Source organism: Mus caroli, unplaced genomic scaffold (genome assembly GCF_978045245.1).
Source record: "Mus caroli unplaced genomic scaffold, Mus_caroli_1 scaffold_3, whole genome shotgun sequence".
NCBI lineage: Eukaryota > Metazoa > Chordata > Mammalia > Rodentia > Muridae > Mus > Mus caroli.
This window is the reverse complement of record NW_028227258.1, coordinates 5,072,071-5,087,825: the sequence shown is the minus strand read 5'-3', so window position 1 is coordinate 5,087,825 and position 15,755 is coordinate 5,072,071. Positions and strand designations below refer to the sequence as shown.

Below are 15,755 nucleotides of genomic sequence, written 5' to 3'. Positions count from 1 at the left end.
TGTCTTGGCAGTTGTGAGCTTCTACATAGATGCTTCAGAGGGTGAGACTCTTACCTCCACGTTACACAGGCACTCCTCCAGTTTCCTAACGACTTCAGAGAACTCGGGTCTTCCCTGTAAAACAAGAAAGGACTATTTTTCTCCCTTAAGAATAAAAGAAAGGAAACGCTTTGGGTTTGAGAAATTGAGTATTTGCATTTGTAAAGAATGAGATTAGCAATAAAGTATATTTTTATTTAAAATGCACTTGTATTGAAGGGCTAATTGAATGTTCATTTACTGTTCATGGAGGGATGTTGAGTCTTTCTGTGATAAGAGTTTTAACTCAGAATTTGGAACTACATTCAGATAATGAAATAGTGGAAAATCTTTAATTAGCTTTGCATGTTTTTAAATGACAGGGTTTCTTCTTCAAAACAGAAGAATAAAAGTGAATGCTGAGAACTGTTAACCAACTCGATGCCTTACAGTGTGGTGTGGGCATCCCAGGAAGAACCCCTGGCCCTCACTTTGTAGTCAGCTTCAATTCTGGAATGACATCTCTTATTGACAGCCAAGGCCAGACTAAGGACCTCTCAACTCTGCCCTACTTTCAGATTTAGAGCTTTAGCTTCAAAACTTGCCACCGAAGATATTGGTTATTAGGAACTGCAATGCCATATAAGTTTGGTTAAGTGGTTATTGTGTCCGTTGTATATTTCAAGCCTTGTTCAAGTCACAGGGGATATAAAAATAAATGAGGAAATACAGGAAAAAATTCTTGAAATCTTGGAAAACGTTGGTCTCTTTTAAAGAAATAATATGTTTCCTTGTGTCAGATACTAAGGACTCTGCACCCTGCCACGTCTCCTTTTATGAAAGTTTCACTGCCAGGAGGGGGAGAGGCCCATTGAACGTGCGGGCTCAGCAGCCAGCTAATTTAGAACCGTAGCAGAACAATTTCTCCCTCTCTATCTATTCCTCCCCCGAGGACACTGTTGGCTCCGGAGCCTGCACAAATGGGAGCGTCGCTGGAGAGCTCAGTCCTGCTCCTCTGAGTTGGTGGGTGAGCAGCTGTGTCTTCCTTGCTGCTGCCTGTAAGGGTTTCTCCCTTTAGCACACCATGTTATCACCTCTTCCACACAGTCTGTTCTTTGGTGTTTTAACGACTGGTTTACAGTCAGGCTCTGCATGCTCAGTTCCTTTACTGTACATATTGAAAGTCCTAGCACCCTGGCCTACAGGCCCCTTGTCTCCTTCTCCCTAGTGAGTTTTCCCTCTCCGTTGACATGGGCACTCTCTCTTGGGTCCTATCCGAGTCTCATAAACAGGTCTATGAGGTTCTTCCGTGTTCCCCATCCTCCTCCGACATTACTCAGTCTATGCCAAGTCTCTTCCTTTGTGTGCCTCACTTGTAGAATTTTAGTTCTAACACTCTGAATACCTGGTTCTCCCGAGTCGTCTTATCAGGAAAAACAAAGCCTTCTCATTGAGACACTTTCCATAGGTCCTCAGGCACCATAGCATCATCTAACTCTCCACTTCCTGTATCTTACCAGCTTTACTCATCCCTTTCTTTGTCTTATATTTCACCACGGTTGGTTGGTCACTCCTGTTACCATTCTCACCCACAAAGCCCAATTTCCTTATCCTTTCTTGTCTTTGAATTCTCCTCAAAATGACGCCAGCCTCATCTTAAGACCTCATTCACCGCAGCTGGCCTCTTGCACTGCTGAGCAAGCCTCTTAAGTCTGGCCTATGCTTTGTCACATCGTGCAAACTCTTCTAGTTCTGTAGTTCCCAGGATGGCATCGCTCTACTCACCTGTTCCTCCCCACACATAGCCTTCATCCCTTTTGTTCCCGAGGATAGATGGACTTGCCTACCTTTACCTGCAGCTAGCTCTGTCCCGTATGTGTGTGTTCTGTGGTGTGTGTGCGTGTTCTGCCAGCAATTCTCTCCACTGTGTGCTTTACTTGACAGTGTTCATCCCACTGGCCTACAGATGCACAATGTTTTTCCCCATTTAAAAATCAGCAACAAAATAAAACTAGTATGTGGACGCTCAAGGATCCACCCTGCTCATCATCGGCTTGCTCACTTTTACCCACAAGATGCCCTAAAAGTTGACTAATCCTTCTGTCTTTGAACACCCCCACACCTTCACACCAATCACACTTTCTCTGCCAACATCTTCCTTGAGAGGAGAACAAATACCTCCTCTTTGGTCAGCTCAATATTATATTTCATTGTTCCTCTTACTTTTCATGGCATTAAGCACACTCCTTTGTCCCTAAGATGTCTTTTTGGTTGACTCTGAACCTTTCCCTGTCTCTGCCATTGGCTCTTTGGTTTTCTTCCTTCCCTCTACATTTTCAGTTGTCCCAGAATGATTTTATTTTGAGTCAGTTTGTTTATAAACTCAGCCTCTCAGCCTCTTGTCTATAAACAGGTGCCAGCTCTCTACCTCTGGTTCACTTCTCTCCAGCTATGAACTTGCCAGCTCCTTGCCCATAGGACCAGGAGAGAGGAGAGTGGTCCATGTCCCTCCTGGGCCTCTCTGGGGCTGAGCAGGATGGCGAGTGTCCACAGCTCAAAAGAAACACACCGAGCCAGGAGTCTTGTCAAAGCAGGAACTCAACTTTATGGCATCAGCCTCTATGTTTGGAACATAGGGAGGGAGATTTTTGGTGGGGTAAGATGATGTAGGAGCTGGGGAAGGGTGACAGAGCATATGGAGTGACTGACAGGGCCAATGGCAAAGCTCTATGTCAGCAATGACAGGGCAGAGGCAGGGCCAAACAGGTCTTGCTGAGTCACCCTGATAAGGAAGTGACTGAGAAAGTTCTCAAAACTCGAGCCAGGCTCAGATTGTCCTCAAGGCCCAAATCAGGGCCAAAATGGAGCACAACGTGAACTCTAACCTTTCTGGTTCAGTTAATAACAACAGTGTTTACTTACTAAGATCCTAAGCCACAGACGACCTGTGACTTCTTTCTTTCCTGTGTTTGCATCTAGTGTACTGTGAAGTTATAAAGATTCTCCTTCAAAGTTAATCTACAGCCTCCATGATCAACCTGCCCACTGATAATCATTGCAAGCACGGGGAAATTTTAAAGAAGATCCTGGAGCAAACCATGTAGAACCACAAGTCAAGGACACAAAGGAAGTCTTAACCTTTGTTCTCTTTTTAGTAATAACATTTATTCTGAGGCTAGATATCCCAAATGCATCACAGAAATTCAAATTCCTATAGTTTGAGTAATCAGAATTAAGAGGCCAGAATTCAGAACCATTGCAATAAAAGGCCCATTACTGTATAACAAATGACCCCAGATTTAGGAGTCTCTAGCAAACTGTATGTTTTAGACATTGTTTTACCTTGTTGTTTCTATGGGTCATGAGCCCAGCACAGATTAATTGGCTCTTTCTTGAGTCTCATCACACTGAAATCAAGGTGCTCGATGTAGGTAGCTCACAAACTGGATGTGTGGTTTTCTCCTTGCCAGCATGGGCTCATGTCTCTGACTGATTCCTCTGTGTTATACCTGAGAGGATAGTCCCCACAGGACAACCTTCCTCTAGGATAAGACAGAAGAAAACCAGAGATAGAACAGCTCCTTGTCTCTACATGTTCTGTGCATTCCCCTGCAGAGGGGTGATACATACATGTATAATGGGCAAGGATCTCATGGGTCATACTGGAACCCTGCTTGTCACAAGCAGGCAGTCAAAATCAAAGGGATGCTAGGGGAGGTGACTCCAGGATCCTGTGTGAACTACCTAAGCCCTGAACCACATACACACAGGCTATATTCTCTGTTGCCTAGTGAGGTCACATTTATGGATCATAAGGCCTTGTTCTGAATATTATCTCACAGTAGAATTGTCTGCCTAAGAGAAAACCTTCACACTCTGCAGCTCCAACTAATAAAACACATCCTTTTGGAATGTAAGTGATTCCATAAAATAGCTCTCCATCTTTTGCTAGATTCATTTTAGTCTCTCTCAGAACTGGGTGAATCCATATGAATACCTCTAGCTACAAGGTATTTTGAAGGTGAGCAGTGTCTTATTTATTCTTGTAGATTGATCATTGTCTCCTGGATAGGTTTGAGTTCACTTTTGTCAAGTCAAATTATATCATTAAAATAAAAATTTCATCCTCAACCTATCTCTCTGCTGTCAGAGCCACATCTTGTCCTGCTGACTTTACTAAAATATTCTTCTCTTAGTGCAGCTTTCTAAAAGCATGATCCAGACAGCAGCAGACAAGGTAATCATGTGAGCATGCACCTCAGATGAAGCAGTGCTTCTCGTGAAAGCTTGTAATCACAGCCCATCTCATTGGCATAAGTGAAAAGCCATGTCCTCAGCAGTCTTCCCCAAGACACAGAGCAACCTGTCGGGTGATCCCTGACCTACTCTTCCTCCTACAGATTCCCATCCGGCCACACCCAACCTGTGTACAGCTTACCACATCCATCTGGTGCATTCAACCTGTGCAGTCCAACACACCCCTCGCCTGTGACACGCCGTGCCTCTCATCCACATGAATCATCAATCTTCACATTCAGTTGTTCATTGCTTTGTGCCAGTGCACAGTCCGTACACTTGAAGAGGCAGGGCTCTACATACATCTCCATCCCCAACGTGTAAGGGCCATGATCAGGGACTTGAATTGGAAAATGTCACTAAAAAACTCTTTTTTTTTTTTTTTTTCAGAATCAAAGCTATTTTATTTTTTTTCCAACTTGCCAACCTTCCTTTATTCGTATTTCTTTTTTTTTAGAATTAATATTTTTATTAGATATTTTCCTCATTTACATTTCCAATGCTATCCAAAAAGTCCCCAATACACTCCCCCACACACACACTCCCCTACCCACCCACTCCCACATTTTGGCCCCGGCATTCCCCTGTACTGGGGCATATAAAGTTTGCAAGTCCAATGGGCCTCTCTTTCCAGTGATGGCTGGCTAGGCCATCTTTTGATACATATGCAGCTAGAGTCAAGAGCTCTGGGGCACTGGTTAGTTCATAATGTTGTTCCACCTATAGGGTTGCAGATTCCTTTAGATCCTTGGGTACTTTCTCTAGCTCCTCCATTGGGGGCCCTGTGATCCATCCAATAGCTGACTGTGAGCATCCACTTCTGTGTTTGCTAGGCCCCAGCATTGTCTCACAAGGGACAGCTATATCTGGGACCTTTCAGCAAAATCTTGCTAGTGTATGCAATGGTGTCAGCGTTTGGAAGCTGATTATGGGATGGATCCCTGGATATGGCAGTCTTTAGATGGTCCATCTTTTCGTCACAGCTCCAAACTTTATCTCTGTAACTCTTTCCATGGGTGTTTTGTTCCCAATTCTAAGAAGGGTCACAGTGTCCACACTTTGGTCTTCGTTCTTCTTGAGTTTCATGTGTTTAACAAATTGTATCAGGGGTAGCTAGGGCGCAGGGTCGGCTGACACTCGCCAGCTACCCACAACACCCGCCACAGGATCTTAAGACTTCTGGTGAGTGGAACACAGCTTCTGCTCCAATCCAATTGCGCGCGGGACCTGAGACTGCATTAGTTAGGGAAGCAGAAACCGGCCTGAGTAGGGCCACAGGCCTCATCAGGCTGGATCAGCACCGGGGTAGCTAGAGCACAGGGTCGGCTGACACCCGCCAGCTACCCACGACCCCCACCACAGGATTTTGAGACTGCTGGTGAGTGGAACACAGCTTCTGCTCCAATCTTTAAACAGTGACAACAACAACAACAACTAACCCCAGAGATTACCAGATGGCGAAAGGTAAACGTAATAATCTTACTAACAGAAACCAAGACCACTCACCATCATCAGAACCCAGCACTCCCACTTCGCCCAGTCCAGGGCACCCCAACACACCGGAAAAGCTAGACACGGATCTAAAAGCATATCTCCTGATGATGGTAGAGGACTTCAAGAAAGACTTTAATAAAACACTTAAAGAAATACTAAGGAACACTGGTAAACAGGTAGAAGACAGTAAAGAGGAAGCACAAAAATCCCTTAAAGAATTGCAGGAGAACACTGCTAAAGAGTTACAAATCATTAAAGAAAAACAGGATAACCTAATCAAACAAGTAGAAGTCCTTAATGAAAAACAGGAAAACACATCCAAACAGATGATAGAAATGAACAAAACCATACTAGACCTAAAAAGGGAAGTAGACACAATAAAGAAAGCCCAAAATGAAGCAACACTGGAGATAGAAACCCTAGGAAAGAAATCTGGAACCATAGATACGAGCATCAGCAACAGAATACAAGAGATGGAAGAGAGAATCTCAGGTGCAGAAGACTCCATAGAGAACATCGGCACAACAATCAAGGAAAATGTAAAATGCAAAAATATCCTAACTCAAAACATCCAAGAAATACAGGACACAATGAGAAGACCAAACCTACGGATAATAGGAGTGGATGAGAATGAAGATTTTCAACTCAAAGGACCAGCAAACATCTTCAACAAAATTATAGAAGAAAACTTCCCAAATCTAAAGAAAGAGATGCCCATGAACATACAAGAAGCCTACAGAACTCCAAATAGACTGGACCAGAAAAGAAATACCTCCCGACACATAATAATCAGAACAACAAATGCTCTAAATAAAGATAGAATACTAAAAGCAGTAAGAGAAAAAGGCCAAGTAACATATAAAGGCAAGCCTATCAGAATTACACCAGATTTTTCACCAGAGACTATGAAAGCCAGAAGATCCTGGACAGATATTATACAGACACTAAAAGAACACAAATTCCAGCCCAGGCTACTATACCCAGCCAAACTCTCAATTAACATAGATGGAGAAACCAAAGTATTCCACGACAAAACCAAATTCACACATTATCTCTCCACGAATCCAGCCCTTCAAAGGATAAAAACGAAAAAAACCAATACAAGGACAGGAACCATGCCCTAGAAACAACAAGAAGGTAATCCCTCAACAAACCTAAAAGAAGACAGCCACAAGAACAGAATGCCAACTTTAACAACAAAAATAACAGGAAACAACAATTACTTTTCCTTAATATCTCTTAATATCAATGGACTCAACTCCCCGATAAAAAGACATAGACTAACAAACTGGCTACACAAACAAGACCCAACATTTTGCTGCTTACAGGAAACTCATCTCAGAGAAAAAGATAGACACTACCTCAGAAGGAAAGGCTGGAAAACAATTTTCCAAGCAAATGGTATGAAGAAAAAAGCTGGAGTGGCCATTCTAATATCTGATAAGATTGACTTCCAACCCAAAGTCATTAAAAAAGTCAGGGAGGGACACTTCATACTCATCAAAGGTAAAATCCTCCAAGAGGAACTATCAATCCTGAATATCTATGCACCAAATACAAAGGCAGCCACATTCATTAAAGAAACTTTAGTAAATCTCAAAGCACACATTGCACCTCATACAATAATAGTGGGAGACTTCAACACACCACTTTCACCAATGGACAGATCATGGAAACAGAAACTAAACAGGGACACAGAGAAACTAAGAGAAATTATGAATCAAATGGATCTGGAAGATATCTACAGAACATTCTATCCTAAAACAAAAGGATATACCTTCTTCTCAGCACCTCATGGTACCTTCTCCAAAATTGACCACATAATTGGTCACAAAACAGGCCTCAACAGATACAAAAATATTGAAATTGTCCCATGCATCCTATCAGATCACCATGGACTAAGGCTGATCTTCAATAACAAAATAAATAATAGAAAGCCAACCTTCACGTGGAAACTGAACAACACTCTTCTCAATGATACCTTGATCAAGGAAGGAATAAAGAAAGAAATTAAGGACTTTTTAGAGTTCAATGAAAATGAAGCCACAACATACCCAAACTTATGGGACGCAATGAAAGCATTTCTAAGAGGAAAACTCATAGCTCTGAGTGCCTCCAAAAGGAAACTAGAGAGAGCACACATTAGCAGCTTGACAACATACCTAAAAGCACTAGAACAAAAGGAAGCAAATTCACCCAAGAGGAGTAGACAGCAGGAAATAATCAAACTCAGGGGCGAAATCAACCAAGTGGAAACAAGAAGAACTATTCAAAGAATCAACCAATCAAGGAGCTGGTTCTTTGAGAAAATCAACAAGATAGATAAACCCTTAGCCAGACTCACTAGAGGGCACAGGGAAAGCATCCTAATTAACAAAATCAGAAATGAAAAAGGAGACATAACAACAGATCCTGAAGACATCCAAAACACCATCAGATCCTTCTACCAAAGGCTATACTCAACAAAACTGGAGAACCTGGATGAAATGGAGAAGTTCCTAGACAGATACCAGGTACCAAAGTTGAATCAAGATCAGGTTAATGATCTAAACAGCCCTATATCCCCCAAAGAAATAGAAGCAGTCATTAATAGTCTCCCAACTAAAAAAAGCCCAGGACCAGATGGGTTTAGTGCAGAGTTCTATCAGACCTTCAAAGAAGATCTAATCCCAGTTCTTCACAAACTATTCCACAAAATAGAAACAGAAGGTACTCTACCCAACTCATTCTATGAAGCCACAATTACTCTGATACCTAAACCACAAAAAGACCCAACAAAGACAGAAAACTTCAGACCAATATCCCTTATGAATATTGATGCAAAAATCCTCAATAAAGTTCTTGCTAACCGAATCCAAGAACACATCAAAACAATCATCCACCCTGACCAAGTAGGTTTCATCCCAGGGATGCAGGGATGGTTCAATATACGGAAATCCATCAACGTAATACAGTATATAAACAAACTCAAAGACAAAAACCACATGATTATCTCGTTAGATGCGGAAAAAGCATTTGACAAGATCCAACACCCATTCATGATAAAAGTCTTGGAAAGATCAGGAATTCAAGGCCCATACCTAAACATGATAAAACCAATCTACAGCAAACCAGTAGCCAACATCAAAGTAAATGGTGAGAAGCTTGAAGCAATCCCTCTAAAATCAGGGACTAGACAAGGCTGTCCACTTTCTCCATACCTATTCAACATTGTACTTGAAGTCCTAGCCAGAGCAATTCGACAACAAAAGGAGATCAAAGGGATACAAATTGGAAAAGATGAAGTCAAAATATCACTCTTTGCAGATGATATGATAGTATATATAAGTGACCCTAAAAATTTCACCAGAGAACTCCTAAGCCTGATAAACAGCTTCGGTGAAGTAGCTGGATATAAAATTAACTCAAACAAATCAATGGCCTTTCTCTACACAAAGAATAAACAGGCTGAGTAAGAAATTAGGGAAACGGGCTGGAGAGATGGCTCAGCAGTTCAGAGCACTGACTGCTCTTCCAGAGGTTCTGAGTTCAATTCTCAGCAACCACATGGTGGCTCACAACCATCTGTAATGGGATCCAATGCCCTCTTCTGGTGTGTCTGAAGACAGCTATACTGTACTCATATACATAAAATAAATTTAAAAAAAAATTAGGGAAACAACACCCTTCTCAATAGTCACAAATAATATAAAATATCTTGGCGTGACTCTAAGTAAGGAAGTGAAAGATCTGTATAATAAAATCTTCAAGTCTCTGAAGAAAGAAATTAAAGAAGATCTCAGAAGATGGAAAGATCTCCCATGCTCATGGATTGGCAGGATCAACATTGTAAAAATGGCTATTTTGCCAAAAGCAATCTACAAATTCAATGCAATCCCCATCAAAATTCCATATCAATTCTTCAACGAATTAGAAAGTGCAATCTGCAAATTCATCTGGAATAACAAAAAACCTAGGATAGCAAAAACTCTTCTCAAGGATAAAAGAACCTCTGGTGGAATCACCATGAGGGACCTAAAGCTCTACTACAGAGCAATTGTGATAAAAACTGCATGGTACTGGTATAGTGACAGACAAATAGACCAATGGAATAGAATTGAAGACCCAGAAATGAACCCACACACCTACGGTCACTTGATCTTCGACAAGGGAGCTAAAAACATCCAGTGGAAGAAAGACAGCATTTTCAACAAATGGTGCTGGCACAACTGGTTGTTAACATGTAGAAGAATGTGAATCGATCCATTCCTATCTCCTTGTACTAAGGTCAAGTCTTAGTGGATCAAGGAACTTCACATAAAACCAGAGACACTGAAACTTATAGAGGAGAAAGTGGGGAAATGCCTTGAAGATATGGGCACAGGGGAAAAATTCCTGAATAGAAGAGTAATGGCTTGTGCTGTAAGATGGAGAATTGACAAGTGGGACCTCATGAAACTACAAAGCTTCTGCAAGGCTAAAGACACCATCAATAAGACAAAAAAACCACCAACAGATTGGGAAAGGATCTTCACCTATCCTAAATCAGATAAGGGACTAATATCCAATATATATAAAGAACTCAAGAAGGTGGACTCCAGAAAGTCAAATAACCCCATTAAAAATTGGGGCTCAGAACTGAACAAAGAATTCTCACCTGAGGAATACCGAATGGCAGAGAAGCTCCTGAAAAAATGTTCAACATCCTTAATCATCAGGGAAATGCAAATCAAAACAACCCTGAGATTCCACCTCACACCAGTCAGAATGGCTAAGATCAAAAATTCAGGTGACAGCAGATGCTGGCGAGGATGTGGAGAAAGAGGAACACTCCTCCATTGTTGGTGGGATTGCAAGCTTGTACAACCACTCTGGAAATCAGTCTGGCGGTTCCTCAGAAAATTGGACATAGTACTACAGGAGGATCCAGCAATACCTCTCCTGGGCATATATCCAGAAGATGTCCCAACCAGTAAAAGGACACATGCTCCACTATGTTCATAGCAGCCTTATTTATAATAGCCAGAAGCTGGAAAGAACCCAGATGTCCCTCAACAGAGGAATGGATACAGAAATTATGGTACATTTACACAATGGAGTACTACTCAGCTATTAAAAAGAATGAATGTATGAAATTCCTAGCCAAATGGATGGACCTGGAGGGCATCATCTTGTGTGAAGTAACACAATCACAAAAGAACTCACACAATATGTATTCACTGATAAGTGGATATTAGCCCAAAACTTAGGATACCCAAGATATAAGATACAATTTGCTAAACGCATGAAACTCAAGAAGAATGAAGACCAAAGTGTGGACACTGTGCACCTTCTTAGAATTGGGAACAAAACACCCAGGGAAGGAGTTACAGAGACAAAGTTCCTAGCTGTGATGAAAGGATGGACCATTTAGAGACTGCTGTATCCAGGGATCCGTCCCATAATCAGCTTCTAAACGCTGACACCATTGCATACACTAGCAAGATTTTGCTGAAAGGACCCAAATATAGCTGTCTCTTGTGAGACGATGCCGGGGCCTAGCAAACACAGGAGTGGATGTTCACAGTCAGCTATTGGATGTATCACAGGGCTCCCAATGGAGAATCTAGAGAAAGTACCCAAGGAGCTAAAGGGATCTGCAACCCTATTGTTGGAACAACATGATGTACTAACCAGAACCCCGGAGCTCTTGTCTCTAGCTGCATATGTATCGAAAGATGGCCTAGTTGGCCATCAATGGAAAGAGAGGCCCATTGGACTTGCAAACTTTATATGCCCCAATATAGGGGAATGCCAGGGCCAAAAGAATGGGAATGGGTGGGTAGGGAAGTGGGGGGCGCTATGGGGGACTTTTGGGATAGCATTGGAAATGTAATTGAGGAAAATATGTAATAAAAATATTAAAAATTAAAAAAAAACCAAATTGTATCTTATATCTTTGGTATCCTAAGTTTTTGGGCTAATATCCACTTATCAGTGAGTACATATTCTGTGAGTTCCTTTGTGATTGTGTTACCTGACTCAGGATGATGCCCTCCAGGTCCATCCATTAGGGTCGGAATTTCTATAAATTCATTCCTTTTAATAGCGGAGTAGTACTCCATTGTGTAAATGTACCACATTTTCTGTATCCATTCCTCTGTTGAGGGGCATCTGGGTTCTTTCCAGCTTCTGGCTATTATAAATAAGGCTGCTATGAACATAGTGGAGCATGTGTCCTTCTTACCGGTTGGAACATCTTCTGGATATATGCCCAGGAGAGGTATTGCTGGATTCTCTGGTAGTATTATGTCCAATTTTCTGAGGAACTGCCAAACTGATTTCCAGAGTGGTTGTACAAGCTTGCAATCCCACCAACAATGGAGGAGTGTTCCTCTTTCTCCACATCCTCGCCAGCATCTGCTGTCACCTGAATTTTTGATCTTAGCCATTCTGACTGGTGTGAGGTGGAATCTCAGGGTTGTTTTGATTAGCATTTCCCTGATGATTAAGGATGTTGAACATTTTTTCAGGTGCTTCTCTGCCATTTGGTATTCCTTAGGTGAGAATTCTTTGTTCAGTTCTGAGCCCCATTTTTTAATGGGGTTATTTGATTTTCTGGGGTCCACCTTCTTGAGTTCTTTATATATATTGGATATTAGTCCCCTATCTGATTTAGGATAGGTAAAGATCCTTTCCCAATCTGTTGGTGGTCTTTTTGTCTTATTGACCGTGTGTTTTGCTTTGCAATTTTATGAGGTTCCATTTATAGATTCTCGATCTTGCAGCACAAGCCATTGCTGTTCTATTCAGGAATTTTTCCCCTGTACCCATATCTTCGAGGCTTTTCCATACTTTCTCCTCTAAAAGTTTCAGTGTCTCTGGTTTTATGTGGAGTTCTTTAATCCAATTAGATTTGACCTTAGTACAAGGGAAGAGAAATGGATCAATTCACAATCTTCTACATGATAACAGCCAGTTGTGCCAGCACCATTTGTTGAAAATGCTGACTTTTTTTACACTGGATGGTTTTTGCTCCCTTATCAAAGATCAAGTGACCATAGGTGTGTGGGTTCATCTCTGGGTCTTCAATTCTGTTCTATTGGTCTACTTGTCTGTCGTTATACCAGGACCATGCAGTTTTTATCACAATTGCTCTGTAGTACAGCTTTAGGTCAGGCATGGTGATTCCACCAGAGGTTCTTTTATCCTTGAGAAGAGTTTTTGCTATCCTAGGTTTTTTTGTTGTTCCAGATGAATTGGCAGATTGCTCTTTCTAATTCCTTGAAGAATTGAGTTGGAATTTTGATGGGGATTGCATTGAATCTGTAGATTGCTTTTGGCAAGATAGCCATTTTTACAATATTGATCCTGCCAATCCATGAGCATGGGAGATCTTTCCATCTTCTGAGATCTTCTTTAATTTCTTTCTTCAGAGACTTGAAGTTCTTGTCATACAGATCTTTCACTTCCTTAGTTAGAGTCACGCCAAGGTATTTTATATTGTTTGTGACTATTGAGAAGGGTGTTGTTTCCCTAATTTCTTTCTCAGCCTGTTTACCCTTTGTGTACAGAAAGGCCATTGACTTGCTTGAGTTAATTTTATATCCAGCTAATTCATTGAAGCTGTTTATCAGGCTTAGGAGTTCTCTGGTGGAATTTTTAGGGTCACTTATATATACTATCATATCATCTGCAAAAAGTATTTTGACTTCATCTTTTACAATTTGTATCCACTTGATCTCCTTTTGTTGTCTAATTGTTCTGGCTAGGACTTCAAGTACAATGTTAAATAGGTAGGGAGAGAGTGGGCAGCCTTGTCTAGTCCCTGATTTTAGTGGGATTTCTTCCAGCTTCTCACCATTTACTTTGATGTTGGCTACTGGTTTGCTGTAGATTGCTTTTATCGTGTTTAGGTATGGGCCTTGAATTCTTGATCTTTCCAAGGCTTTTATCATGAATGGGTGTTGGATTTTGTCAAATGCTTTCTCAGCATCTAACAAGATGATCATGTGGTTTTTGTCTTTGAGTTTGTTTATATACTGAATTATGTTGATGGATTTCCATATATTGAACCATCCTTGCATCCCTGGGATGAAACCTACTTGGTCAGGGTGGATGATTGTTTTGATGTGTTCTTGGATTCGGTTATCGAGAACTTTATTGAGGAATTTTGCATCGATATTCATAAGGGAAATTGGTCTGAAGTTCTCTATCTTTGTTGGGTCTTTTTGTGGTTTAGGTATCAGTGTAATTGTGGCTTCATAGAATGAGTTGGGTAGAGTACCTTCTGTTTCTATTTTGTAGAATAGTTTGTGAAGAACTGGGATTAGATCTTCTTTGAAGGTCTGATAGAACTCTGCACTAAACCCATCTGGTCCTGGGCTTTTTTTAGTTGGGAGACTATTAATGACTGCTTCTATTTCTTTAGGGGATATGGGACTGTTTAGATCATTAACCTGAGCTTGATTTAACTTTGGTACCTGGTATCTGTCTAGAAACTTGTCTATTTCATCCAGGTTCTCCAGTTTTGTTGAGTATAGCCTTCCGTAGAAGGATCTGATGGTGTTTTGGATTTCTTCAGGATTTGTTGTTAGGTCTCCCTTTTCATTTCTGATTTTGTTAATTAGAATACTTTCCCTGTGCCCTCTAGTGTGTCTGGCTAAGGGTTTATCTATCTTATTGATTTTCTCAAAGAACCAGCTCCTTGATTGGTTGATTCTTTGAATAGTTCTTCTTGTTTCCACTTGGTTGATTTCACCCCTGAGTTTGATTATTTCCTGCTGTCTACTCCTCTTGGGTGAATTTGCTTCTTTTTGTTCTTGAGCTTTAAGTTGTGTTGTCATTCTGCTAATGTTTGCTCTCTCTAGTTTCTTTTTGGAGTCACTCAGAGCTATGAATTTTCCTCTTAGAAATGCTTTCATTGTGTCCCATAAGTTTGGGTATGTTGTGGCTTCATTTTCATTAAACTCCAAAGAGTCCTTTATTTCTTTCTTTATTCCTTCCTTGACCAAGGTATCATTGAGAAGAGTGTTGTTTAGTTTCTACGTGTGTGTTGGCTTTCTATTATTAATTTTGTTGTTGAAGATCAGCCTTAGTCCATGGTGATCTGATAGGATGCATGGGACAATTTCAATATTTTTGTATATGTTGAGGCTTGTTTTGTGACCATTTATGTGGACAATTTTGGAGAAGGTACCATGGGGTGCTGAGAAGAAGGTGTATCCTTTTGTTTTAGGATAAAATGTTCTGTAGATATCTGTGAGATCCATTTGTTTCATAACCTCTGTTATTTTCACTGTGTCCCTGTTTAGTTTCTGCTTTCATGATCTGTCCATTGGTGAAAGTGGTGTTTTGAAGTCTCCCACTATTATTGTGTGAGGTGCAATGTGTGCTTTGAGCTTTACTAAAGTATCTTTAATGAATGTGGCTGCCCTTGTATTTGGAGCATAGATATTCAGAATTGATAGTTCCTCTTGGAGGATTTTTCCTTTGATGAGTATGAAGTGCCTTTCCTTGTCTTTTTTGATGACTTTGGGTTGGAAGTCAATTTTATTAGATATTAGGATGGCTACTCCAGCTTGTTTCTTCCTATCATTTGCTTGGAAAATTGTTTTCCAGCCTTTCATACTGAGGTAGAGTCTGTCTGTTTCCCTGAGATGGGTTTCCTATAAGCAGCAAAATGTTGGGTCCTGTTTGTGTAGCCAGTCTGTTAGTCTATGTCTTTTTATTGGGGAGTTGAGTCCATTGATATTAAGAGATATTAAGGAAAAGTAATTGTTGCTTCCTGTTATTTTTGTTGTTAGAGTTGGCATTCTGTTCTTGTGGCTGTCTTCTTTTAGGTTTGTTGAGGGATTACCTTTTTACTTTTTCTAGGACGTGGTTTCCATCCTTGTATTGGTTTTTTTCTTTTATTATCCTTTGAAGGCTGGATTTGTGGAAAGATAATGTGTGAATTTGGTTTTGTCGTGAAAAACTTTGATTTCACC

The 15,755-nt window shown here is 40.9% G+C and overlaps 1 protein-coding gene across 1 annotated transcript in view; it reads right to left on the bottom strand.

The window, feature by feature from the left end:
• Tnni3k (TNNI3 interacting kinase) overlaps positions 1 to 15,755 on the bottom strand; it is a 311,536-nt gene that overhangs the window by 45,518 nt on the left and 250,263 nt on the right. The window contains 1 exon segment of the mRNA XM_085835372.1: positions 55 to 114. Coding sequence (XP_085691498.1) covers positions 55 to 114 — 60 coding nt within the window.